General features: G+C 53.1%; 1 protein-coding gene across 4 annotated transcripts in view; it reads right to left on the reverse strand.

Annotated features, from left to right (window-relative positions):
- Window positions 1-27,203, reverse strand: part of SSH1 (slingshot protein phosphatase 1) — a 41,239-nt gene that overhangs the window by 1,226 nt on the left and 12,810 nt on the right. Inside the window, exons 1-15 of one of the 4 annotated variants that reach the window (XM_075434597.1) lie at window positions 19,655-20,313; window positions 18,072-18,175; window positions 15,917-15,981; window positions 15,014-15,135; window positions 12,786-12,854; window positions 12,307-12,372; window positions 10,803-10,997; window positions 10,469-10,562; window positions 8,954-9,082; window positions 7,737-7,783; window positions 6,261-6,407; window positions 5,393-5,593; window positions 3,850-4,480; window positions 2,097-3,380; window positions 792-1,691 (exon numbers count right to left, since the gene is read on the reverse strand). In XM_075434597.1, the coding sequence (XP_075290712.1) occupies window positions 2,106-3,380; window positions 3,850-4,480; window positions 5,393-5,593; window positions 6,261-6,407; window positions 7,737-7,783; window positions 8,954-9,082; window positions 10,469-10,562; window positions 10,803-10,997; window positions 12,307-12,372; window positions 12,786-12,854; window positions 15,014-15,135; window positions 15,917-15,981; window positions 18,072-18,156 (3,126 nt within the window). In that variant the 5' untranslated portion in view covers window positions 18,157-18,175; window positions 19,655-20,313 and the 3' untranslated portion in view covers window positions 792-1,691; window positions 2,097-2,105. Of the gene's footprint in view, window positions 1-791; window positions 1,692-2,096; window positions 3,381-3,849; window positions 4,481-5,392; window positions 5,594-6,260; window positions 6,408-7,736; window positions 7,784-8,953; window positions 9,083-10,468; window positions 10,563-10,802; window positions 10,998-12,306; window positions 12,373-12,785; window positions 12,855-15,013; window positions 15,136-15,916; window positions 15,982-18,071; window positions 18,176-19,647; window positions 20,314-27,203 lie in introns of those variants that run through there. The other 3 variants (XM_075434596.1, XR_012765419.1, XM_075434595.1) reach the window with 3 other exon arrangements.

Consider the following 27,203-nt stretch of genomic DNA (forward strand, 5'->3'; position numbering starts at 1 on the left):
GGGCGTTTGGGTCCCGCTCGGAGCGCGACCCGGCGTCTCCGCAGCTCTGCACGGCGAAAGCTCGCGCGTGTTTCCCAGGGTCCCCTCCCGCAGCAGCTTCTGCTTCGAGCCGGCTTCCACGGGCGAAACAGGGCGCGTGCCCGACGCTAAACGCGTACGCCGGGTTTCCGACTCTTCAGGGAGGGACATTTCTCGACTGACTGCCGGTCCCCGCAACTCCTCACGCGCCAAATAAAAACGTGGGGGCTTACGCTTAGGGAAAAAAGGGAAAACTGGGCATTCGGGAGGGTAAAACACGCGGCTCCCCTTCCCGAGGCAGCGGATCTCTGAGTAACGCGGCCTCGGAGCGACCGCTGCGGCCCCGCTCCCCCCTCGAGGCCGGGGTTTTCGGGAATGGTTTTCCACGGAGACTCTGCGAGCGCTCGCGCTCACAGCCAGGCTGCTGAACGGGCAAATCCCTCCCTCCGCAGTCAGCCCTGACCCCCACGCCTGTCTCACAGGCCCGAGCCACCGGCACGGGTTCGGACGGGGCTCTGAGAGCACCCAGGCTTGGAGCACGGCCCCCACGCGCTTCTCGAGCTCTTCCCTCCAGCACAGGGCAGTGCTTGACCCGGCTGCTGGCCCAAAACACACTAAGAAAACGCGCGTCTCGCAGCGCGCCGGGGCAGCGCCGCGCTCCGAGCGTCTCCCGCAGCAGGGCGGCGAGCGGAGGAGCGCACGGAACCGCTGCGCTGAGCCGGGTCCCCGCGAGCCGGCCGCCGGCGCGGGGAGGGACGCGCTGCCCCGGCTACGCGGCACCCCGGGCGTCTCGGTGAGCGCGGCCGCCCCGCGTCCCCCGCGCAGGGCACGCCAGCTTTGCCCCCCGAAAGGAGACCTCGCCCTCGCCTTCGCCGGCCCTCCCTCGGTGGCGTGCGCCCGTATTTCTGCTCGCCCCGAGGGAGGAACCCCCCGAGAGCCGGGGCCGCCCGACACCCGCGCGGATGACCCCGGGAATTCGTCAGCGGCTCCTCAGGCTGCCGGCAAACGAGGACGCAGGAACCGTTCTACAAACCAACGGCGATTATCAGCAGACACCCGCTCACCTCCTGCCTGCTGGGATTTCGGATGCACGGGACACCGGAGAGCCGTCCCTCCTCGGCCACCTCGGCGTGCCACCCGCGTCCCGATAACGCCAGGTCCCCGGCACGGGATCCACGACACCGACACAGCAGTACCCAGAGCTCCAGGAGGCTCCACGGCCAGGCGCCTCGTCAGCACCGCGACGTCGCACAGCACGACGACAGCAGAAAGAGCCGAGGAGCACGCTGCCTCTCCACGGGAGCGCAGGGCTGCGACACAGCCCGGGCGTCGCGCCGGCACCCAGGCGGGATGACGACGGCTCACCCGGCCGCGCACGGCGAGGGGCCAATGACGCGGACACGGCTCGGTGCTCCTGCGCTCCCCAGCCGGGTCGCTCCGCGCGGGGAAGCCGCCGTCTCCGCGCTCGGCCGGGCCTTCACCGTTAGCACGCGGGGAACGCCTTCACGCAGCGGGGGGGTGCTCGTGGAAAAGCCTTGCTAGGAAAAGAGCGAACAACGAACCGAGACCGAGCCAGCAAGGACAGAGGTAGTGTTCACGTCACCGTTTTCACGTCACCGTTTTCAGGATTTTTCCTACAAGTGCCCTGCTTCAACTACAGACTTGCGTTTGTTCTGTAAAAAAAAACAAATCATGACTAATTATTTTGCTGAGCCTTTGAAACCGAATATTTCAGCATTTTGATATATATAGATAGATAAGGAGATGCAAGTATCTATCTATACATACACTCACACAACACCACATTACTCTACCTGGCAAACAGTACTAGGAGTAGCATCCTGCAGGACAACAGGCAAGTCACACACACAGTCCTCTTCCAAGCCATGCAAGACATTTTATTTTCCCTCGTGCCATTCATCGTGACCCATCACGGGTTTTTTTTCTCCCCCCTCAGAGCACTAGAGGGGGAAGCAGAGGTGGCATCAGACGAACTACCGCAAGTCAGATGATCAAACTGCATCGGTGCACTGAATAAACGCCACAAACCCCCCAAAATCCACTGCCCCCCCACCCACCAGAAGGCATCAACTTTTGTCCACCCAAAGCGTGTTCTTCAAGTTTCCAACCGCTGGCTTCGCTGCCAGCGGGGAGGCGACGTCTGCGCTCCTCAGCGTGGATTGTGGCTCACAGAGCACGGAAGACTCGCTCGAAACGGCCTCTTTCGAGTCCGTTACGGTCGACACATCCATGTCACTTGATAAGTCCTCGGAGGACAAGTTAAGACATCCCAGCTTGGCGAGAGAATTGGACCTCTTCAGAGGAGAGGACACAGTCAAGCCGGCCAGCCGCAGCCTGGTCTCAATCTCCTGCGTTCGCTGCTTCACCAGGCCGGGCTTGCCCCGCACGCTGTGGATGCTGTCGCTGCTGGAGCTCCGCGTCAGGTTGGAGCTGCGGGAGGACGAGGGGGTGTAGCAGATGGTCTTCAGAAAGTCCTTGGTGAAACTGCTCGTGTGCTCCGACCGACACGTGACAGGCGTGGAGGTTTTCTGAGAGCTCCCCTCCAAGACGCGTCTCACCTCTAACTTCTCCACGCCGTTTTCTGCGTCTCCGGGTATCAGCGGCGCCGGTCCCAGCAGAGGGACGAGGCCGTGATGCGAAATCAAACCCTCGCTCTCCTCCGCGATGCCAGCGTCGGCTCTGCTCAGGGGGCCCTCTCGGAGCAGCGACGAGGCGTCCGAGGGCAGGCTCTTCAGCCGCTCCAGCTCTTTGGTGTGTTTCCTAACCAAGCCTGCTTTCTGCAGCTGAATGAGCGACTCCTGATGCTGCATCAAGTAACTGTTCGCGCTCGGCTTTTCCAAGTCTTTGCCGAACAAGTGCTTCAGATCCTTGGTAGGTTTGCTGTCTTTTCTGCCCAGAGACTCTTCTTTCACCGCTTCTGCGGTAAGGAGGTTCTTGTCACAGTGCGAGTTTCTCCTGGGCAGCAGAGTTCTGACCGGGGTTTTTGGTGCATCTTTTCCTTTCTCCAAAACGCCGCAGTGCTGGTCGAGTGATTTGCAAGCGCCAGCCTCCGCCGCGGCGGTTCCCGCCGGCAGAGGAAGGGGAACCTCGTTAAGTTTAGTTCTGATTCCTTCCTCCGAGTGTGCCTTGCTGGGCAGGGGGTCCGCCAAGCTGGAGTGGATGTGGGAGAGGAGGGCTGGCTGCGTGCAGATGGTGCTGCCGCGACGCGCAGCGCCGGCGTTCAGCTTTTCGCACTGCTCCCCGAAGGAGTCGGGGGACAAACCGGCCGAGGAGTACATGCAGTCGGCGCAGGACTGATAGGAAGGCTTGACTTTGCTGAGGATCCCAAACACGGCATCGTGCTGCAAAGAAGAGAACGGGTACAGATGAGCATGCACACAACAAGACAGCGGCAATCAGCGGAGCGAAGGCACAGACCGCAAGGCGTGTTTACAGCCAAGGAGATCCGCAACGAAGCCCGTTTCCCCCTCTCCGCGGGCCCTGCAGCAGGAACAAAAGCCGTGTACCTTCTCAGCAGCCCGTATCTTCAGCGGAAGGATACCTACCGTTCCCAGCGACGGTCACGCGAGCAAGCTGCCCGAGGCAGTTTACAGGGCACTCACGTGTGCGCGCTCTCTCTCTCTGGCATCTAAATCCATAGCTTGGGCAAGCAAAGCCATGTTCAGAAGCACTTCGAAAAGGAAGCAGCTCCTCATGGAATGAAAGGCTTTCTCCAAGTCAAATGAAACTGTGCTATGAAGATGAGAAGAGCAGTTTCACTTGCAGCAGAGGCAGCCACGCTAATCACCTACGTTTCAACTCCATACGCACCTCAAAATCCTCTGGGCAACTCCTTTTGCTGTTGTTGTTATTCAAGTTCTCTCTATTAAGCCTGCTCTCCTCCTTGTGCATGGACAAACGCCGCTTCCACTTCTCCATCGGATTTTCCTCCCTGACACCGTCCTCTCCTGGGTCCCCGGGGCCCAGCACCATCCTTCCCTTCCTGGGGCTGAAGTCCGGTTTCTTCTTCACCTCCTTCTCGCTGAAACTGCTCAGCTCCGCCAGCGGCTCCGTCGTCTCCAGGGTTTTCGCCGTCTCCAGCAGCCTCCCCTCCGAAGGCGCAGGCGGCGGCTGTCCCACCAGCGAGGCAGCGCGCTCCGCCAGCGCGTCCCGCTCCAGCTCCTCCACGTGGAAAAAGCCCTCCCTGTCACCGGGGGTCTTGTTCTCCAGCAGCGTGTCCGAGAGGCGACGGAAGCAGTAATTAAACCCCACGGACACTTCGGCGCCGGCGCGGTTGTCCAGGTACGCTGACTGCGAAGGCGTGTCCAGGTCAACCAGGCGGTTTTCCAGGTCGATATCTAAGCTCTCGAGTAAGAAGTCGCCCGAGCCCGTGGTGCCATCCGTGTTCTGGGGTAGGTTGCTCTCCGCCTGCTGCTTCCACAGCTTATTGTGGCGCTGCTTGCTGGGGGAAAGGACAAAGGCACAAGTGACTGCTGCTGAACTGGAGCACGCTCAGCTCCCGGAACGTCCGGCCCTTTCCACGACCTGGAACCGAGAAGCTGACCGCTGGGTCCAGCCTGGCAGTCCCACTTGGGCAAAACTGCCTCCAGCATCAGGATTCTGTCCCTCCCACCTGCCTGCTCCAGAGTCTCTCTGGCCCAGCGGACCCAGAGCAGTGCCCTGCACCGCACCCACGACGGGAATAGCCCTTGGGAGGAGTCCTGGGGGGGCACAGAGCCCTCTGCCAGAGCAAAGCACTCCGAACCAACCTCTCTGCACGTCTCATGGCACAGTTCCTGCTGAACCAGAGTGAAAGATTTTCCTCCTCTTCCCTCAGTAAAGCCGAGGCCAAGCGGGGCAGGCAGAAACCCTTATTAGCCACTACAGCGCTATGACCAAGGCTTGTGATTGGCATGGTCACCCAGAACTGCAAACGATGTGCCTCCAACACTGCCTGAGCTCAGTTCTGCCTCATAAAACAAGAACAATGTTTTGCTGAACTGCTGAGAAACACGAACACGCTGCCCAGTCGCAAAGAAGCCCTCACTGAATTAACCCAGGGCAGATCTCCCTAGCAGACAGCTAATTTCCATCCAGAGAGGCCTGGCATAGAAAAGATTTAGAAAAACACAATTAGCCCAGGCTTCGGCATCCGTCCTTCTAAAGAGACTTCAGACTACAGCACCATGCACACCCTGCCCGTGTCTTCGAGCACGACACGCACGTGTGCAAGACGTGGGCAGAAGGACCTACTGCCTGAACAGAACTCCACAGAGACCGACTAACAGTCTGTGATACAAAACCACGAGAGGCTGCTTACAATTAGCTCCTTTCTTTCCTGCAAGTCACCTTTCCATTCACCCTGTCGCCTTACCTGGCGTCTAAAATGCCTTCGTACTCCAAAAGCTGTCTCATGAAGCCTGCGTTCGGTCTTGCAATGCTGCGTTTCTGCTTCACGTAGTTATAGGCCTTTTCCAGGGACCAACCAAACTCCTTCATCGCGTAAGCGATAACGGTAGATGCTGACCGGCTCACCCCCATTTTGCAGTGCACCAGGCACTTGGAGTGATTCTTCCTGCAGAAGGACAAGCAGCAAAGTAAGTCTTACCTTTCTGGTTATGGTATCTGCCGTTACCACTTCACACGGTGGAGGGACAGTACTTTGTCCCCCTGACCGCCCGAACGCCACAGCTCACGTAGGCGAGAGCCGTTCTGGACTCAGCGGGCCACGAGAAGAATCTCTCTCCAGAAAAGCTGGGAGTTAGAGCAGGGCAGCTTCAGTCACGCTGCCATTTCAGCGACCTCCTGCCTGCCTGCCCGAGTCCTCGGGTACAGGGACACGCAGGAACAACCCGAGTGTAAAAGGCCAGCGGAGTGTGACGTGCTCTGTCACCATCCCGTCCGCGGGGACAGCTGGGGTCAGTCCAACACAGACACGTGCTGGAGTATTTCCAGCACTTGTTGAGAAGAGGAAATGTCCTCATTTCCCCTTGGAAGCAAAACAAAATAATAATAATAAAAAACATCACAGGCTAGGAAGAGGTTAATGTCAGTACAGGAAGAGACATGGTATGGGGACGGTGCGGGGCCGCAGCAACGCAAAGGCCCTGTTGCCTCCTTCAGCGGTGGAGTGGCTCCGGGGAGGGCCCAGCTCCACGCAGGATGAAACCCGCAGGGCACGGCGTCAGACCCCGTGGCCTGGGTGTGCTCTGGCGCTACGTCACGTCTCCCAGCCCACTTACTTGGCCTTATTTATGAAGTGGTACGCCTCGTTCCAGTGAGCCAGGAGGTCCGTCGTCTCCTCGTCGTACACTCGGATATTGTGATACGCGAACAAACCGGGGAAGAAATTATCTATTTCCCTGGTCACGTTCAAAATGTAGTCAATGCTGTGGAGAATGAAAAGAAAAATAAAGTTGCACCGCCACGGTCATGCAAGGGAACTGACACACGCTGTGAAGCCTGTGAGATCTGACACAGCGCAAACGGTAAGATTTGATCTACAGCCCCGACGCCGGACCCCTGGGACACCCCGTGACATGGATCACGCACAGAACGCGCCGGGTTTGCCCGTTCGCCCACCTCTCACCACCGACATACCCCACTCAAAGCGTCAGGACCTTGGGCACACGAGGGAGAAGTTTATTTTATCCTGTCGCAAGGCTTTGTAACCTAATTGGAAACCCCTCGCTGTGCCACACACAGCTTCTGCGCCGCTGCAAGCAGAAAAGCGCGTCGGCTGCAAGTGATCCACGTGGGCAAGAGCTGGGAACAGAACCCAGGAATCACAGCTTTCAACTTCAGGCTTTAGCTGCAAGCCCATGCTCTTCTCCTCTTTCTGATCAAAAATATGAAATGAGAGTCACGTGGCATCTCTCAATTCTGGCTAAATATTACAGCAGGGATCGCGAGGTACCCGAGGAGAACAAGTGCCCATATCGATTTATTATCTCTCATCGCTCAGACAAATCAAGGACACCGGGTATTTGTTTCAGAATTTGTCCAGCTTTGACTTTAAGACAACTGATGTCAAGATGCCTTCCCTGTAGATCAAAAGTACTAACGCGCTGGTTGATCTACGTGTTTGAAGATGTTCAGGCATCTGCTCCCAAGGACTCCAGATTCAACATTTTCAGTCCTGCTGTTGAGCAATATTTTTCAGTTTCTCACATCAGGGTTGGTGCGTGCCTTGGGCAAGCAGCAAATATTTACACACCAAACTCTCACTCGTCCAAAAAGCGTGGAAGTAAATCACGGCACAAAGTGGTGCGGTGATGAGAGCGTGGTGAAAGACAGCCCTGCAGCTGCCTGCCTGGGCAGGCGAGGCGGGGATCGCTCACCCACGGGAAGTTCTGCTCCATTTAGAGGGGAGTTTTTTCCTAAGCTTAGTGCTGCAATATTTGCTCTTCTGCAGCCTGCAGGAATTCACACCTGACACAACAATATGTATGGGCATTTCACGCTCGGCTGCTGCGCATGGGGGGGCTTTGGAGATCCACAAACGAAGAGTTTTGTTATTTCCACTCTACACCCGACCGACAGAACGAGGTAGGAAAGACTTCTCGACTAAGGTCCTGACGGTAAGTTGCTCACAACGCTGGGAATGGGCCCAAACTACAAACGTCTTCTGTCATCTCAAGAGAGCTGAATGTAAGTTACGGGCAAACGACGGGAGGTTTGAGAGCCTAAGGCTGCTGCTTGAAAGGTGCGGTACTCACCCCGAGCCCTGCAGCTCCTCGAGGTTGGAGGCGTTCCACTCGGACCCCTGCAACCGCCACAAAACACACGTTTCAAAGGAGCCCGAGACCCTCCCTCTTCCCTAAGGTTCTGCAGTCCCCCAGCCTCACTGAAATATTGGTACTAGGCCCTGAAAGAGCAGCGCGGCACCACTGCAGCCAGCGCTGCAGCTCAGCACGGAGACGTCCTGTCCTGAGCAGGCATGGCCCTCCTGAAGGAGGGGACAAGGGCATGATGTCCTCACCCAAGGAGTTCATTCCAGGCCAGCACGTGACAGAGCACATCCCAAATCACTGCCCCTGGCCACTCTCGATCCTTAACCACAGAGACAAATAGTGCAGGGAAAGAAAATGATTGCATGTGGCACGACTGTGGCCGCAGGTACATGACAAGTGAGGGAAACCCTGAAGGCTATGGGCATGGTTACACCTTGAATCCCCCCCATGCTTGCAATACAGAAAGCTAAAAAGGGTTTAAAAAGCAGGTTTTGCCCTGAGACACGAGCACTTCCTCTGACTCTCTCCAGCAAAAAACCCAAAACAAAACCCAGAGCATAACGGTAACAAATGTGCTCATCTGAAGCAAGTCTTTGCTCCAGATGGCAGCGCCTGGTTTTGCCTGGAGTACCATCTAGTGGCAAAGAGAAGAGGAAACGCACCCCGCTCTGCTTTTGCACCAGCTGGAACAGCACCTCACCTTCAGCCTTACTCTTCACATAGTTCTGGCCACGCATACAGAGCTTCACAGGCTGAATCGAGAAAAGCAGTGCCGTGGCCCTAACCAGAGCCAAAGAGCAAGCGGCTGTCACAGCGGGGCAGCATCTACAGCTAGATCCTCTCTTTGTCTTAAAAGAAAATCTCCACTGCTAGAAACAGAAAATGAACGCGTGCGGAAAGAGCTTCAACTGTGCTACGGTATGTCCTGAAACAGGATCAACCTGCCAGGAAAGAACCATTGTAAAACGTGCCAGAAACAAGAACGCAGCTAGAAAAAAAGGGCTTCTCCACTGCGGGCTTCTACCAGCAGTGCGGGTCCTGGAGTGGAGTCTGCAGAGCGGGTGGGATAGAGGGCTGCACCTCCTGCTCGCGCTGCACCAGTCAGCCCTGACGCAAAGCCCAGCTTCCCCCGCGCCCAGTCACAGTCGGATCACTCCCACTGAGCCTCCTGCTATTCCCAGACTCCTAACGTGGCAGCTTACCAGATACAAATGATCAAAAATCAGAGAAGGTTTGTCCATCTGACCCAGGATAAGCAGCATTTCATTGTCGATAAATTCCTTGAATTCCTTCAAGTTGCAATTCATGTGCTTCTCCAGCTCATTTCGTATCTGCAGAGAAGAAAACAAAGGACGTCACCTAGAACTGCGTCTGTTCAACAGAAACATTTGTTGGCACTCCTTTACAAAACACTTTTTCCATACTTCATTAAAAACAGCAAGAGGGATTCGACCTTTTGGAGACATGGAATCTCACTATGTGGCATTTCTCCAAGTATCCTAAGCCCCCAAATTGAAGCTCTGTAAATAAAACTTCAGATGATATCAGAGTACAAACGAACAAACAAACAAAAACGTGTTTTGGGATAACTGCTTCTTAAAAATCATTTGAGAGATAAGAAACGAGACCTTGGAGAGCAGCTAACAAAAAAATGTCAAACCCAATAGGAGTGAATCATGGCAGCAGCGTTTCGAAGAGAGGTTTGCAGCGCTCTCCCTCTTCAGAACGTCAGGGCACAGACCTACCATCCTCCCACAGCACCTCAGCTTCGGGGAGGCAGAGCAAAGCAGCACAACTTTGCTCAACCCGCTACGGAAAATGGTTGGAGAAAAATCAAAGCATCTTGACTGCACCGAGAGTTAAGGACACGTACACAGACAGACGAGTTCTCAGCTCGCGCCTACAGCTTGCAACGCTGCTGTACACAAGAGCCTGTCCGAAGCCTTCAGGGAGAAGCTTTAGGGAGGAAAGCCCTGCACGTTAATAGCCTCCCTCGAAAAACCCACAAAACCCCAACCTGAAAAGAACCACTTCTATTTGCTCAGAATCTGTCTGCACTGCGGCTGGATGGATTTACACCAGCCTGTGGGGTGGATCCGAGCTAGCTTTAGCCTTGACTCGTGATTTTCCATCCATAAACTCACTAGCAAATTGTTATCTGCAAGCCTCTCTGACATTTGCCCAGGAACAAAGAAAACAAAACCTTAGAACGAAGCTGCCAAGGAGAAAGGAAGGCACATACTTTGCTCTGCACTGTCCATGAGCAAGCGAAGATCACGACACCCATCTAACACAGCTGCGAGGCCTCACGCCACCCACTGCATCTTCCCAGAGCGCTGCCTTTGTGTGCGCGATTCGCAGGGACGCGCTGGGGCATCAGCGGCTGCAAATTCATCGCCTGGACGTGCCCCCATGAGCTACAACTGACTGTAACGCAGACATCACCTCTGATGCCACCCTGCTGGCCAAGAACCAGGCATTTTGCTTTTGAAAGTCACATACGTGTCACTACGGTCTTGAAAAGCGTGCTCGGATGTTGGTACCACCCTGCTTTCCGTGCTGGGGAAACAGAGCAAAGCCAAAAAGCCTTTACAGAAGAGTTGGAAATACACACACAAAAGCCAGTGATGCCCATATGGTGCCCCTCTATCAGCGCGGCACTCGCTGGAAACAGAGCCCAGCAGGGAGAATGAGACAGCAGGAATTTTTATATTTACCTCCTTAGAAGTCACATTTTCCAGGTCTTTGCTCATCATGATGCTCCGGAGTTTGGCTTTAATGAGCCGTTCTGTTCGTTCCCTTTCAGTTGGCCTGAAAAGGAAAAGGAGAGGATGTCTCCAACTGGCAGTAAACACACGGCGCTACTCATACTGTACAGAGGAGTGCTGGTAAAGACTTACATTAAAAGCAATTTTTATGAGAATAATGAAGAAAAACATCTGAAGACATTTACGAAAAGAAAGGAAATGAACCACCGGAGGAACAAAGGGGAGAAGGGGAGGTTTCTCTCGTGAGCCAAGCCAACTTTTTCTAATAAAATTCAGAACTGACTTGTCAACAAACAGGGCTGGCGAGTCGGGGCGGGTGGACTCCAGGTCCTGCATCGCGTTCCACTCGTTGATGCAGCTCTGGTCGGAGCTGATGCAGCTTTCGTAGTACGTGGCCCAGACCAAGGCCATCCCGCCGGGGAAGTAGTTGTACCTTCTTGCAACTTCACAGGCTTTATGGAGGATCTGTAAAGCAGACCTGCAAGTTTGGGGAACAGATTTGTGCAGATGTGAGCACCAGGAACGGACAGAGCAGGATCTGAGGAATTCTCACAGAGGAGAAGATTTTCAGCGGTGTCTGTTGCAGTTTGCTTTTGAGAGTCGCAGATTTACTGCATCAGGGTTCAGAGAGAGCACAAACTGCACCTTGGAGGCCTTCTCAAGAGCTGGTCCAAGGCAGAGGCAGAAATCTTCTCCTGATTAACAGGCAAAAACAAGGCAGAAGTCGCTCTGGGATCTAATCATTAGCTAACTTGTAAAGCCAGACCAAAGGAAAATAAAGAACATGGACAATTTTCAAACCACCTTCAGAAAGGAGTCAGATGCACATTTGCCAGCATTCTTGGCCCCTGACACACTCCAGGGACAAGGCCCAGATTGGGTCATTTGTTATTGCAAATTCTAGCATTACTTTTTCCTTCCTTCCCTCCTCACTTTTTTCTTTTTTTTTTTCCAAGGCTCTACTCCGAAGATGTCATTGTACTGAACACATTATCCACATCTAAGGTTGCCAACAGGAGAGGCCGAGTTCAAAAATGACAGGAACAAGAGTTTCATTTGTTTCTGTGCCAAATCATCCCTAGCACGACATCCTTCTCTACATCTGTATCTTTTCCCCATCCGATGCTGCAAGGACAGGGGTCCCACGAGGCTCCAGCAGGAGCCAGCAAACTGCCCAGGCCAAGAGAGACGCATTTGTTCGGTGCGGGGCTGGGCAGCAGCCTCTTCAAGGAGGAATTTGCTGGCAGAGCCGCTGCTGATTCAGCCACCTCTGCCTCAGTGTTTTGGAATCCCTGCACATGGGAGGGGTGACAGGAGCTGAAAGGTGAACAGGCACCCGGGGTGGCACGGAAACTTTCCGCGCGGCAGGAACCCCAGCCTGGCCCCAGTAACGAGGCAGAACTCGGGGAACGCCATCAGATTGGCAACGGGTCCCGAGACTGCTCCTTCAGCCAGTCAGAAAAGTATGCACAGAGAGGAAAGACTGCGCCTGCAGCCCGACAGATTCAAGCTGGTCTTTCGTATTTATTCATCTCCCCAGTGCCATTTCCCTTACACTGAAGAGCACACAGCTGCTCCGAACAGAAGCAGAAGATCCTGTTTTCCAATCGGGATCCTCACAGTTCCTTTATAGTACTGCTGCCTGCTGACACAGGGAAGCAGCACCTCTGCTGCAGCTCCCCACGTACCAGTTATGGAGAATGCTAAAATGCAGTTTGTTTATTTGTTTTTAATTTATTCACAGAAATGACAGTCTCTTTCTCAATAAAGCTAATTAACACACATACCACATGGCTTGCACCGACACTGGCTTGAAGATGTGCATTCTCCCTGCAGTGCTCACGCTGAAGCCACTAACAGAGACAGGGAAAAAAAAAAAAACAGTCAGAAACCAGCACTCTACAAACAGCTACTGCAAGGCAGCTACAGGGGCACTCACAGTCAAAGGGAATCAGGGACGAGAATTTGCATCCCTGATTTTCCAACACCCTCCCAAACAAGAACGGCAAGCGGACACCCTTCCCGGCGCAGGCTGCCAGGAACGGGAGCTCCACCCCTCGAGTGGGATTTCGGAGAACATTCACGGGGTATCGCGGGTTCCACCGAGCACTTTGAGGGCAGCAACACAAAAACTCACTGAATAAGAAGACTGCAGCCATGAATCCAAAATTGGAACTTAATTTGCAAAGCGATGGAGAATCTCTCCTAGAGCAGCCCCCAAGCAGGGAAGGACATTCACATTTATCCTTTGAATGTGGTTTCTTACCCGTCACCGTCAAGATGGATTTTAGTATCACTCCACAGACGAAGAACCATTCCTATCGTGCAGCTTTTACTGGAAGAGACACGGTTATACAGCATGTTAAATATAGGCCACAATGCGGTCACGCCAATATCCTAAATTATTAATACTCTTCAATTTTTAAAATCCTCAAGCCTTGCTCTAGTAATTCCTAGTAATACCTTAGGCCATCAAAAGTACACCACACAAGGAGACGTTTAAAGAAGAGAAGTTTAAAGGCCTGCTCTGATATTAGCACGCTGATTGCTCCACAGGGCTGGAGAAAGATCATCGAAGCAAGAATCAACACTACCAGCTCCCCTCCGCCCCTGCAGAGCCTGCCAGCAAGCACTGCAGTATTTGCCCCGCCGTCTCTGCTGCTCTCTCACCCTCCTAAGCTCAGTGCAAGGCAGCTCCCTAACAAGACCTAACAGCAGATCACAGCGATCCAGCTGCAGAGATTCAGCTCATTAAAGCGAGGGGGAAAGCAAGCCTTGGTAGGTGGCGGAGCAGCCGCCTGCCCTTTCCGAAGAGGACCCCAGGGGCCTTTCAAAGGACGGCGCTCGGTTTGCACTTCATCACTCCGGCTGGTAGAAAGGAGAAAAACGGATTTTATGAGTTTACCTAACCCAAAAGAACACTTTCATTTCAGAATCTGGCAAGAAAACCGCACTATAATGGGGGCCAGTAACTTTCAACTAGTAAATAATTAAGGCACTGAATATTAAAGGAAATTGGGATGCACACAGCAACAGCCAGTTAGCAAAGAACCCAGGTTTTGTTTTGTTCTTTTTGTGTTTTTTAACCCTTCAGCCTCTTTCTACAGCGGATCAAAGGGTTTGACAGGCCAGTCTGAACACACATGGGGACAACGTGCACTCTAGAGCTTTGCAAGGAAAACTGGTTTTTATTAAACACATGTAAAAGGAGTAAAACCCACAAAGGCGCCCGCCTAGTCAAAGTGTCAGCAGTCAGGACGCTCACAGCTCAGCACTGCCATTTCAGCTCCAACACGGTCCGTCCCATGGAGCCACTCCGTGAAGCCGCTAAGGCCACCTGACTTCTTCATGTATGAGACTTGGCCTTCATTAACAAAAACTTTGGCTTTCAGGGAAGACGGTAACTGAAATTGCAGCAAATCTTACAGTTCAGGTGGATCTGCCATAACTTTTCCATCTTTCCTCGTCTCACATCAATAATTGGCTGGATAATTGCAAGGTTGTTTCAGATCCGAAGATGAGACAGCAAACGTTGGCTGCTGTTGCACACGAATGTGCCGTAAGGAAATGCTACATTAGAGTTCCCTCCGTGACACTAACAGCAGTAATTTAACAGCAGACACCAGGGGCAGCAGCAAAGCCAGGGACAATAAGATTATTTAGAAGGGCCAGCTAGGCGCTTCCCTGCAGGTCACACTGCAGTGCAAAAGCTCCCCCTTCCACTTCGAGCAATGGAAACAGTCACTAAGGTTTTCCAAAAAGAAAAGAGAAGTCACACTGGCTGCACCAGCACCACACGGCAGCCTGCTAAATCATCAGAGAACTGAAACACCAGCCTGGGAGCTCTGACTTCTAACCCCAGCTCTGCCAAACCAGCCCCGCCGCTCTGAGCCAAGAGCTTTTCTGCCTGGGTTTACTCAGCTAGAGCTGGAATAACGTGAGAGGGTCTGCGATAACAAAATATTTTATTTGCTTTTCAAAATATTATGTGCTCTTATCAGTTGGACAAAAGAAACGGCTCATTACTGACACATTTGTTTGTTGGTTTTGGAGGTACTTCAGCAGTATACTTTTTTGATGTTATCTGGCAGCTAAGCTACCCCCCTCTAAAAGCCAGCTCCATTGCATCATTCCATCAACAGACCTGAAGTCTGGTGGACAGAGTACGTTCCAGTTTTGCAAATGTGTCTACAAAAGCATTTTGTAGCGAGCAGACAGCAAATTACCACAGATGAGGTAGATGCCACAGCCGTGCAGATGGATTACAAGAGAACACTTTGCCCACAACTGCCCAGAAATTCCAAGGAGACCTTTCTGGAACAAAAATCACCCTCTCGCCCTCACAACCAGTCAGAAAACTCAACACATGCCTTTTCTCTTGCTGGAGCTTGCAGATCCACGTAAACCAACTGCTTGGGGACAGTTTGGTGTCGAGAGGCTTTCCAGCGAGCCCAGCCTGCCTGCCACCCAGGCCCAGCCCTGCCTTAGACATACCTCTCCTTGCTGGAGAAATCCACACCCAGCAGAATATTCTCTTCTGTGTCCTGCCGTCCGCTGCTGTATACAACCACCATGTACCGGACTCGGTCTGTCCACACACTTTCCAAACGGACAGCCTAGAAAACAGTCACCGAGCTCTGCAAGCTAGCTTTTGGATAATTATTACTTCCATTGCTGCCTAATATTTTTTTAAGGTGTAATTGTGCCCAGAAGCTTTACTCGGCTGCAGCGTGAAAGACACAGGGAGAGGAGGTCCATCTTCCAGCAAAGCTAGCTGCCAGTGTGACTTGGCATCGAGTGGCAGAAGATCAGCCCAGATTACCTGCCCCTTTTTGGAGAAATACTACGAAATGTAACCTGAAGACTTGTTCTAAAGAGGTTCAGCTAGGAGGTTGGTAAAAACACTGGTCATGCACTGAAAACAGCAGCAGGCTCAGAGGATGCTGCCACTCACAAGCCTCCTCTGAAACACGCTCGTCATGCTGGAGGGGATAATTGCCACAGGCTTGTCGCCGTGGCTTCGGTAGCCTCTGCACATTTCTTTAAAAGAAAGCCCAGCCCCATCTGGATGCGATTTCAAGACTGACTTAAGAATGCCCACTAGCATCAGCGAGCTCCTGACTCTCCTCCTGTATCGGTGTTTGTCAGCTGACTGGAAAATTAAATCTAACAAAACAAACACACTTCAGACAGATCGGTTTCCTGACCCAACTCATCACCTGGATGTAAGGACCAGGGCAAAAGCCGTGGGCAGGAAAACGCCGTAGAGCTGGCAACCAGCACAGAGTTAAGCTGACTCTGACACCCAGAATTTGCCAATGCTTTCCACGAACCTCTACAGGTCTGTTTCGAATGCCTCCAACGGAGAGGAGCGCAGGAAAACGCATCTTTTCTTACCAGTTTGATCCTATCCTCACAGCGCAGGAGGTTGATCATCACCTGGAGGTGCTGGGGCAAATCACCTGCAGGGAGAGCAGAGAAATCATCAGAGACGGTCTCTCACTCGCTGCACTAGGAATCGGCAGAGTCTTGACCGTTAATGAAACTGGATGTTTCTAAGTCAAAAATTACCATTTAAGGGAGGCTAATTAACTTTGCTGTCCCAGAGAATACTGACAGAAGTGAGCTTCTTGGATGGGCGTTATCTGGCTGTGTGGGAACTCGACCTGACGGTATTTGGAAGCTACCAAATATATTGAGACCACCTGTGACTGGCCCAAAGGATGACAGTCCTCCTGTACAGCATCTTAGCGAAGCCGGAAAGATACGGGCGCTGAGGATGGGGGAGGAAGGGGCAGGAGGAACAACTCTGATTAAAAAGAAAAAAAAAAGGAACAAAGGAGAAAAGAGAAAATTTGACTTGTGAACCAGACACAGCATCGTGGGGTCAGCCACGCTGGCCTAACGGAGGGTGTATCTGAACACGAGAAACTTCCAAGGGGGAAGGGCTGCAGGAGTGGCCAGGTTTGGGCGATGGATCCCTTCTACCTCAAAGTGCTTGCTCACACAACAAGTCCCTTAGGCTCTAGAGCGGTGGGTACATTTCTGCTTGGTGAAAGCAAGCGCAAGGAACAAGGAATCTACAAGAAACCAAAACAAGGCCAGATCTAATAACTTGGTAACGCACTCATAACTTTCCATACGAGATAAAATTCCTTCCGTAGGATGTTTGCTGGGTATATGAAATTGCTGACAATTAAAGAAACCCAAAGCCGAGCTTGGCATTCAAACACCCTCTTTGTGCTTGGAGTGTTTACTAAGCAGCAGACACACAGTACCACACTGTGCCTTTCCCACATGCTCTTGCTCTCAAACGCCCCGATGATCCGATTTCTTCTTTCCCAGTAATCACTTACTCCAAAACCGTCAGAGACAGAAGGCACAAAAACACGGGGTAAGCAGAATCCGCTCTTCTGAACCCCCTGCCTGCTTATCAACCCTTACGTACGTTCACCATACAACTCCCTACCGCTTCTTCCCACCAGTTTGGCACACTGGAGGAGACCGGGGGAAGAAGGACAGACTGTTCTTAAACCGTGATAAACTGTTACAGGCCAGATTGTGATGAGTTAACTGAAAAGGGGATCTTCCTAAAACGGGGAAAGGGCATACAAGGAGCTAAGAAACATACATAGAATCACAGAAAGTTTTGGGTTGGAAGGGACCCCCAGAGGTCATCTAGTCCAACCCCCCTGCAGCGAGCAGGGACACCGCTAACTAGATCAGGTTGCTCAGAGCCCTGTCCAATCTGACCTTGAATGTTTCCAGGGATGGGGCCTCCACTACCTCTCTGGGCAACCCGTGCCAGTGTTTCACCACCCTCATTGTAAAGAATTTCTTCCTTATATCCAGCCTAAACTTACCCTGTTTTAGTTTAAAACCATTACCCCTCGTCTTGTCACTGCTGTCTCTACTAAAATACATCTACCCAGAGACCCAAATCCTGTTAAAATGTTCCTCACTCTGACTGGCAACATCAAACAGAACCAGCAACAGGCAGTTTCAAAAGAACAAATGCTGTCAGCTGGCACCAAAAGTCCCAAGCTTCCGATTACCGGGGGCTGGGAGAGCACTTGGAGCACCGTCCCTGCCGTGCTGAATCAGGACCTCAATAGCTACAGAAGAGGTGCTAGAGCCCTGTGACTCAGCCCGTCCAGTCCTACTGGGGAAGGCAAAGATCAAACCACTGAAGCACAAGTGACACTTCTTCATCTGCAGAAAACAGGGACACATATTCAGCACGGACCTTCTGCCTCAGCAGGTTGCCCTGCCTGGAGAACGCCACGCTGAATGCCGTAAGGTCTGCAGAGAACAAATTTCCACTCCAGTTCCGAAATAGTGACAAAAGTTTAAACAACGACTCGATAATCACACGTTCCCATTCAAATCCAGTGGGCTGAAAACCTGGGGTTACTCAGCAGGTTGTGCAAGGCCCGCTACGACGCCGAGCAGTCACCCACCCACCCACGCGTGCTACCCACTGTCCGTGGGGACGGGGGGAGTGGCAAAGCCAGAGGGAAAGGGCATTTCAGTCGGTGATTTGAGCTGCTACCTGCATGTTTGTGAGGATGCTGGAGGCTTCGCTGGCCCTGGGCGCTGTTTCCTTGTTGTAAGAAAAGCGCTGCGCCTTTCACCATGAAAAAGCTCTCGCTCAGGCTGGAAAACAAACGACAGAAGAAGTCAACTGAAAGGAAGTATCGGCAAAACGTGCGCTCAGGTCCGTACGCCTGGGGAAGGAAGGGCCTCCCCCCACTGGAACGTCGTAGGATTTTGCCACGAGAAGCTGTTCCCAGAGTTTGATCCTGCCACTCGCAGGGCATGGCTCCAGGATTATTCATGGATTATTCACGTGTCATTTTCCACCAGCATTTTATTATTGGCCATCGCAGGAGATACTTGCCTGAGCTGTCATGGGCTGGAAACGACTTTGTCATTTGATTATCAATTCTGCAACTTACAAACAGTAGAGCCTAAGACTTTTTACAGGCTTAGACCTGTAAAATGACTGAAGATCAGGTTCTGAGTCAATTGGTTCCTAATTTCAGTTCTCGAGACTTCTTTGGAATGCAAAAACAAGAACACACAACCGTAACTTGTCTGCAGATTCAAAGAGGAAGGGAGGGCAGATGAAACCCGCACATCACAAGAGAAAGGAAACGGCCCTGAAACCTCAGGGGAAAAAACAACCGGCACAATAGCAAAGACCTTGCTTTGCTCAGGCTAGATACCGCCGTCCTGGAGAACCCTGCCGATGAGGCGGCAGGTCTCCGGGTGTGCAAACACATACCGATGCTTGCACAGAGCCGAACGACACGCAGGCCCCACAACTAAAGAGAAAGCCGAACAAAATTGGTAGTTACAGTAAGCACCAGCATCAGCCTAATTACACAGCACCACAACGCACTCGTGAGCGTTTTAGAAATAGATTTAGACACAGGCGGTAAAGTTAGCATTTCCCACAAGGCTGAAAATCAACATCTACTCAGCTACCTTTTAGTTGCCACAGTGACTGCTTACACTGCATTTCCTACACCGCTCCAAACATCACAAGAGACGTTCCTCGCTACAGAGCCCAATTTTCTGCCGCCCTACGCTTCCAAACATAGATCATCATTAATTACTGTCTGCTACCTACTAAATATAAGTGCTCCATTACGAGACTGTGCTCCATGGGAGTTACTTCTGCTGCAGAAAACGATCCCACAGGAGTTACTACTCCCAGCACTCGCCCACCCTGTACTTTATCTGGGGTTTTGGCCTTTGGGCAGAAGTGAGCACAAATGCTCCATTCTGCCTTCGTGGTTTTGTGAAGACAGACGTGAATTTCATGCCTTTTCAGCTTTTGCTGCAAGTTTCACCTTTTCCCTTCTCTGAGAACACAGCCGAGGTTCCCAGGCAAGGCTTCCTCATTTTTCAACTGAATCTTCAAGCTGCAAAATTCCCACAAAAATCTGCATCCGGCTTAAATTTGAGATTTTAGCAGCTTTTAAAAAACGAACTAAAATTTTCACCTAAGTTCCAGGCTCCACAAGTGATACATCACATCAATCAAACGCCAGCAGGACAACCACTCTCTAATTAAAACAAGCATTTCTCCCTTTACGCTCCCACAGTGTTCCAGCACTCACCACTCACTTCGCTAGCAAGCTGTGTCCGAACAGGAGCTGCGCAGAGTTCGCTCGGGATCCGAACACCAGCTCGCCTCTGCCTGGCTAACGGCAAGAATTTCTGCAAACGGGCATCTGGTTCGTTCCATAGGCGAGCCAGGAAGAGTCTCGTTTCCTTCGCACACCAGAGCTCACAGGAAAGCGTTAAAAAGGGCCAGAAGTTACGCAAAAGCAGTGACACCAACACAACGTATAGGATATCCAGCTAGATACCAGCTTCGCACACACTCCTCTGTTTTTTCAGCAAGAGGAAGGGAATGATTAGATAACGCACGAGGAGATAGTTCACAGTATTCCTGTCCCAATAATTTTGGGAACTATTTCTTTGGGAAAGCGAAAAACTATCCCAAAGGGTATTCTTTTATCCCTAATAAAGTGCTGACTTGGATTTCTACCGCAGGCGAAACCTTGGAAGAGACAGAGCTCGTTCCCAAAGGCATCGGTAACTCCTGCTCTGACCGTTCATCTTGCCTGATGTTCTCCTCTCTTGCAGTCAGGAAATCTTTCACAATAAAGCAGAATATTCCCAGCTGCAGGCAAATGAGAGAGAGTTGTGCTGCAGGAGCAGACAGCAATTGCAGGAAAAGGACGACCCACACAGCAAAGTTTTTGTCACCGTGTATTCATCTGCATGGAAATGAACCGGAAAGCAAAGCCAAAGAACCTGTGGAGAGCAAGCTTTCTTTTTCAATTTAAACATCTGTGCCCTACGCTGTGCACCAACCTCAGGCAGCGCAGCTTGCCATGCCTCGGACCGCCCGCACCTCCCCAGCACAACCCGCGCTCCCCGACTTCCCCACGAGCTCCCGGGCCGTACGGCCAGCACGGGGCCGCGCAGAGGGAACGCAGCCGAGCCCCTCTCTGCGAAACTGCACTGAAACATTACCCGACACCGTCCCTTATCTCCGCTCCAGGAACACTCTTTGCTCTCAGTCACTTCATACAACTGCTCTGAAAGGCAGCTAACAAAACAAAAGCGAGAAAAAGGCAAGGTATGACATTCCAACCCAGGTTTAAAAACCCTTGGAAATCCCGCAGTTCCAGCAAACAACTAAAACTCCAGCCTTTAAAAAATCAAAACAAAATAAATCTCCTAAAGAACAGAAAAATCCTATCATTAAAGACCATCCCCAACTTCTGACCCTCGGCAGCAGTGATAAATGCCCCAGTAAGCAGCATTTGTTAGCAGCATAAAAACAAGTGGCTTATACATACTAATTTGGACTGGTTTTCTTCGAACAGCAGAAGCATTGTGCCGGCCCAAGAGTCAGACAGAAGTCAGCAAATTCGAAAAGATTCATAACTAGCCGTAAAACTCACATCCTTTTGCTTCTAAACTCATAAAAGAGAAGAAAAGAAGGAAAAGAAAAGGTTGACCGTATATTCTGTGCGGAGCAGAGAAATCGCTTCTGTTGATGCTACCCGGGATCTGGATGACTTTTACAGAACACTGTGTCTTCCCCCGATATCCTGGCTTGAAAAAGCACTTGTCCTAACATATCCTGATGAAAGAGGGCCATTGAAGAGGGGAAAAAACCAGCTGAGGCTCGTCTAATCACTTCCCTCCTCCAGACTTGTTTGTTTGCTTCCCCCCGCATGCTCCGCAGGCAACGCAGCGCCCAGCAGCAGCAGCGAAGCAAGGCGGCCCGTCGCTGCAGCGAGTCCGCGTTCCCCGGGACAGGGCGAGATAAAAAGCATCGTCTGGACTAACGCCTGCTTGTTTCCTTGCAGTGAAAACGCTGCACACCACCGCTGCCATGCCCCTACGACTAAGGCATCAGCTGTCAAGTTAAAGCGCTTCTTTGCTTACTGTACAGCTACCACGGTTTGATTTCCAGAGCGACTCGCGAGGTACCGAGCTCCTACCGAACAAGACCGTCTTTCAGGTGGCTTGGTATTTATTTGCTAGTGGCTGGCAACAACCAAATTCACTGAAGACTTCTTACAGATCCCTGATTAATTATTTCTCTAGGCACAAACCATAACGCCACGCTCACATTGCACCGGTGCCGCTAGCCTAACCAGGGGGAGAAGCAGCCTTCTGTTGGCTTGTCACCCAGCCCGACTGGCATGCACAGCACAACCACCACCCGCTCCCCGATGCCCTTCCAGCAATCCCGACCAGCACAGCTACTTCCCAGGAGTCACTTCAGGCTCTCAAATCAACGCAGAGCCCACGAGTTTTGTCACAGCCCCAGGACCCTGGTGCTCCAGCACAGCTGCAGACCTGTCCTCCTTCCACTCCCCAACCTCAGCTTACCAAGCTAAGGGCATTAACCCCCCACGGGAGGTAAAAACCTATGCTTACAAGCGTCTGGTGAACACCAAGAGTGTCAGCAGGAGGGTACAGAGAGCTATGGTGCTTTGCTGTCTGTAAAGCAGGGGCCCTTCTGCACCCAGAGGGATGGCACCCAGAGGGATGGCACCCAGAGGGATGGCATGGAGAGAGCGCTTAATGGCCACAACACCGCTGAGAGTGGGATCCAGCACGTCCTGCTTCCCTGTCCCTTGCTCCATCCATTGGCTCCATGCTGCTCAACTTGAAAAAGAAATGTTTCTTCCCCTTTGGGAAAGCTCCAGAAGAGTGTGGCTGCAACACACTTCAAGTTGCTTAAAGAACACAATAGGCAACGCCTTTTAAACGATACAAAATGCCACCCCCCAGGCCCACAAACCATGCCAACAAGTAATCCGTTAAAAATACTGAGTTTGGGAACAAGAGACTGAGCTGCTCGTGTTACTGGATGGACGGACAGAGCTGGAAGCCAGCGGCCAGGTGCAGAACAACCTTCACAGAATCCCAGAATCCCAGCATGGCAGGGGTTGGAAGGGCCCTCTGTGGGTCACCCAGCCCAACCCCCTGCCCAAGCAGGGTCACCCAGAGCAGGCTGCACAGCACCGTGTCCAGGCGGGGCTGGAATATCTCCAGAGAAGGAGACTCCACAGCCTCCCTGGGCAGCCTGGGCCAGGGCTCCGGCACCCTCAGAGGGAAGAAGTTCTTCCTCGGGTTCAGCTGGAGCTTCCTCTGCTCCAGTTTGTGCCCATTGCCCCTTGTCCTGTCGCTGGGCACCACTGGAAAGAGTCTGGCCCCGTCCTCCTGACCCCCACCCTGCAGATATTTGTAAGCATTTATTAGTTCCCTCATCTGACAGCAGACTGCCCGGGGAGCAGCGCTGGAGCAGGAACCACCCCCCGCCCCAGCACCCCTCAACGCCGAGCTCCGGAGCAGGCACGCTCATCCTGCCCTTCCTACCCACAGCACGCAGACCCTCCCCGGACCCAGAGGAGCTGCCCTCCTGCAACTAGGCAAAAAAAGCACAATATTCACTTCTCTCAAAACTGGTTGCAACTTTACAAAGGCATGAAGGTGGCAGTGCCTCCCGGTTCCTTTAGTTTTACAGCATCTTCGCCTCACAATGTTTCCAAACTGATAAGGGGAGGAAAGAACCGGCCTCCCAAGCGCCACAAAACAAACCACACTTCCCTTTTCCACAGCCCCTTTGATAAGCGGGAAGAGAACTGATTTTTCTCCCTTTTCTTCCCCCTGGTTTTCTGCCCAGTCTGGAAATCCCCAGCCATCTCCAGGCACCTGAGCAGGAACACAGAACACAGCCTGGTGAGGGGCCTCCCGGTGCAGCTCCCCGCCGCGGTGTCGGGGACCGAGCCAGTCCCCTCGGATGCTCCGCAGCCCGGCCAGGCCCTGGACGTGCCCAAGGGTGGATTTTAAGCCTGCAGCGAGGCAGAGAGCTGTCACACAGTCACATCGAAATAGCAACTTAAACTAAACTGGAAACGAGCACATCAAATGGAAAGGAAGACGCGGGGAGAGAAAGGGCAGGAAGACACGGCGGCAGCCGCGCGGCCCCGGCTTCCCCAGCCAAGCCGACAATTAAAGCACGCTGGCTGCTTGCTTTGGCTTGGTAGGAGGAACATCAGACAACGCTTCCTGACCAAGCACGGGGCCTTCCGAAGGGGTCCGAGCGACAAAAAGCAGCGCCAGGGCAAAGGGAGCTTCAAAGCCACCTGCTCAGGTGCTACTGTACAACCTGAGGAACAGAAATGGGAGCCCTTAGCAGCAGCAGGTCATTTTTCATGCTTTCAAAAGGAAGTACGTTGTCTGTTTGCAAGTGGCCTTTGCTCTGCGTCACACACCAGTCACACACAGTCCAGCACCATGGAAGGACTAAATGAAACATAAAGGAACCACCTTTATAAACATAGCTGAGAGTGTTCATAGAATCCCAGCATGGCAGGGGTGGGCAGGGACCTCTGGGGTCACCCAGCCCAACCCCCTGCCCAAGCAGGGTCACCCACAGCAGGCTGCACAGCACCGCGGCCAGGCGGGGCTGGAATATCTCCAGAGAAGGAGACTCCACAGCCTCCCTGGGCAGCCTGGGCCAGGGCTCCGTCACCCTCAGAGGGAAGAAGTTCTTCCTCGGGTTCAGCTGGAGCTTCCTCTGCTTCAGTTTGTGCCCGTTGCCCCTTGTCCTGTCGCTGGGCACCACTGGAAAGAGTCTGGCCCCGTCCTCCTGACCCCCACCCTGCAGATATTTGTAGGCATTTCGAAGGTCCCCTCTCAGCCTTCTCTTCTCCAGGCTGAACAAGCCCAGCTCCCTCAGCCTCTCCTCGCAGGAGAGATGCTCCAGTCCTCTCCTCATCTTCGTAGCCCTCCGCTGGACTCTCTCCAGTAGCTCCTCATCTTTCTTGAACTGGGGAGCCCAGCACTGGACCCAGTACTGCAGATGGGGCCTCACTAGGGTATTGCCACCACCATCCCTGCGTAACCAGGCACGGAGCGGGCTGCCGGGCAGAGGGATGAGCAGAGTGCTCCCCACGCCGCAGGACCAGAGAGACCCAGTCTCCAGATGTGCAATGCTGGTTGGGAACTAAGGGCTACCGCACGCACGCGTGGACTCTGTGATACGGCAGAAAGCTGAGCTGCGATCCGAAGCGCAGGCGCCCAACACAGCCGTTGAAGCCGCTGAGAGCTGCCAGCACCGCTCGGATCGCGGTGCTCTACCTCTGCCGTGTGTCTCCGGAGGAAGCAGCCACCTCCAGGGCAACTTTCGGAAATGTTTGTCTTCTAAAATACTATTTTATTACCAAAAATGCGAGGCAGGAAAGCTCTTTCCACACCCACGGCTATGTTAGGCCATGGCTTCAATGGGCTCTAAAAAGTCATCATTTGCAGATTTCCTGAGCTGAAGACAAGCCAAGAAGAAACGCCAAACGTACGCTGGGAAGGTCTGACGTTCCTTCAGACGCACGGAGAACATCTCCCCATCCTCGGACACAGCCAGGGCACCAGCACGCAACTGCAAAAAGCTGCCTGCACGGGGGCCAGGCAGCAGCCCCCGCGGAGGGGGGGACTTGTAAAGCCTCCCTGCAGGGGCAAACATCTCCCCACCTCTTTCAGAGGAGAGCGAGATGGTCAGGCCAGGAGACCCGGCAGGCTTCGCTCTCGTGTTTTTAGCAGCGCAGCAACAAAAGGGGCGTCTGAGCGAGTATTGTGTGGCTGAAAGGCGTGGGCCACATCCACAGCGCAAGAATGCTGAGAAGGGTCTGAGACACTGCGGGCCATTCACAGCGCCAGATACAAACCCTCCCCGAGCACAAAGAGGAAAAAGAAAAAAATGAAATCAATCATGAAGCCCACAAAAGCTAATTTCCTACCAGAAATAGACTGCTGATGATGTGCCTCCAGCCGCTCCCGCGCACCGGGCGAGCGACGCGTCGGGCTCGGGCAGCGATCGCCCCAGCTCCGCACGGAGCCGAAGGGGCTCAGCCGTGCGTGCCCCACGCTGGGGTAGCACCCAGCTCCGAGGGCAGCGCAGGAGCAGCTCGGATAAACTGCCCAAAAGGAAGGGTGGGAAGAGAGAAGCAAACAACTTAGCAGGATGGCTCCCCGTTCCAGCAGACTTCTGCAAAATAAGCTAGCAGAACAGCTCCCAAACGTCCAGGAAAGAAAATTCTAGGAATCTCGAGTATTGGATGGTGAAAAGCCAAATAAAATAAGAGATTGTTTCACAAGGAAAAGAAATCCTTTTTGCTCATCCCATTAATCGCAGAGTTCAGAAAGGCACGAGGCTGGTCACAGCATCCCCCCGCTACGCGATGCGCTTGGAATCAACGGTTTGAATCGCAGCGAGCGTTTCTGAGATTCCCACTGAAACATGATGTCATGTTTGTGATAGCCACTGTCTCACGAGGCCGGGGCCAGATCCTCTCCAAACCTCAGCCTGCACGACTGCGCCTTCAGCTGCTATAAAGGAACCTCTCTCGCTCTTAGGAGAGGAGCATTAACCCTACAGAGACGCCCAGCTCCCGTGTCCCCAGCCCTCCGCAGCAGCCCCACGGCCGCCCACCCCTCGGCAAGGGCTGGGCAATGCTCCTCCACACAGCTACTCGGAGCAGCTCACGCTTGCCCGGGCTCCCAGACCCCAAGGGCAAGGCTAGGGAAGGCAGCAGCCGGCACAGGGAAGCACAAGGCGGATACAGAGGTCCCAGCATCAGCAACAACGTGGTTTTCCAGCCTAGCACACCCTCTGCCACGCAGCACGCTGGTGGTCTGAGCTGTTCCCAACACGCTAGCTCCCTCCTTCGCCCGCGCTAAAAGACCCGAAGGACACCCTGTGTTTTCCTACAAGTCACTTTTTTGGATGTTGCTGTTGCCATGTTATTGCCATAGCTGTTGGGTGACCGCAGGCAGGGAGGAGGATGGACCACAAGCCCGGGAGCGCTGGGGAGGTGTCTCAGAGCCGTGCTCCAAGCTAAAGGAGAGGTGGGACGATGCCGGCGCGCAGGCTCCTGCCGTGGAGGGCATATCCAAGGCAGAGCCTCCCGCCTGCGCTCCCGGGCAGGAGCCAATCCCGCTCCCGTCCTCCTCCCCAGCCGAGCTGTCGGCACATCGGCCGATCCTCCTGCATTCCTCCCATCAGCTCATTGTTTTTATCCTTCAAACTATTTTATGAAGTCACCCCGCTTCACCCACTCCGCGGTGTCTCCCGGAGACAGGCCAGAGAAACAAGTGGAAACTCTCCAGCGGCGCCACTGGAAAAGAAAAGGAAGGTGAATAATAGTTTCGAGGCTTAAGAAAGCAGCTTCCAAGCGGCGAGCGCGAAGGTCAGCCAGGACACAGACAACAGCATAGGAAGCACGACCGAGAGCCCTGCAGACAGCAGTGGCACAGCAACCCAAAGAATAGCTTAGCTGCCGGCTTGCAGAACGACTCCAAAAAAGGCAGCAGAGACCAGGGAGTACTTGACACATTGGTAACGCGTAAAAATAAAATAAAATAAAACAAAATAAATCTAGACGGATCATGCAGGGTAAAAGCAGAGCGGGAGAAGTTCTAGCTCAACCCTGACAGCCCCTCTAGCGTTCGGTTGGACGGCAGCCGGCTCCCCAGCTCCCCCAAGGACGTGCAGCCAGCACCCCACAGCAAGGGGCAGACACCTCCAGACAGGAAAGTGTTGCTAAAAACCTCAGGATCATCCTTTCTCCCCTCCACTCCAAAC

Source organism: Opisthocomus hoazin, chromosome 13 (assembly GCF_030867145.1).
Source record: "Opisthocomus hoazin isolate bOpiHoa1 chromosome 13, bOpiHoa1.hap1, whole genome shotgun sequence".
Taxonomy (NCBI): domain Eukaryota; kingdom Metazoa; phylum Chordata; class Aves; order Opisthocomiformes; family Opisthocomidae; genus Opisthocomus; species Opisthocomus hoazin.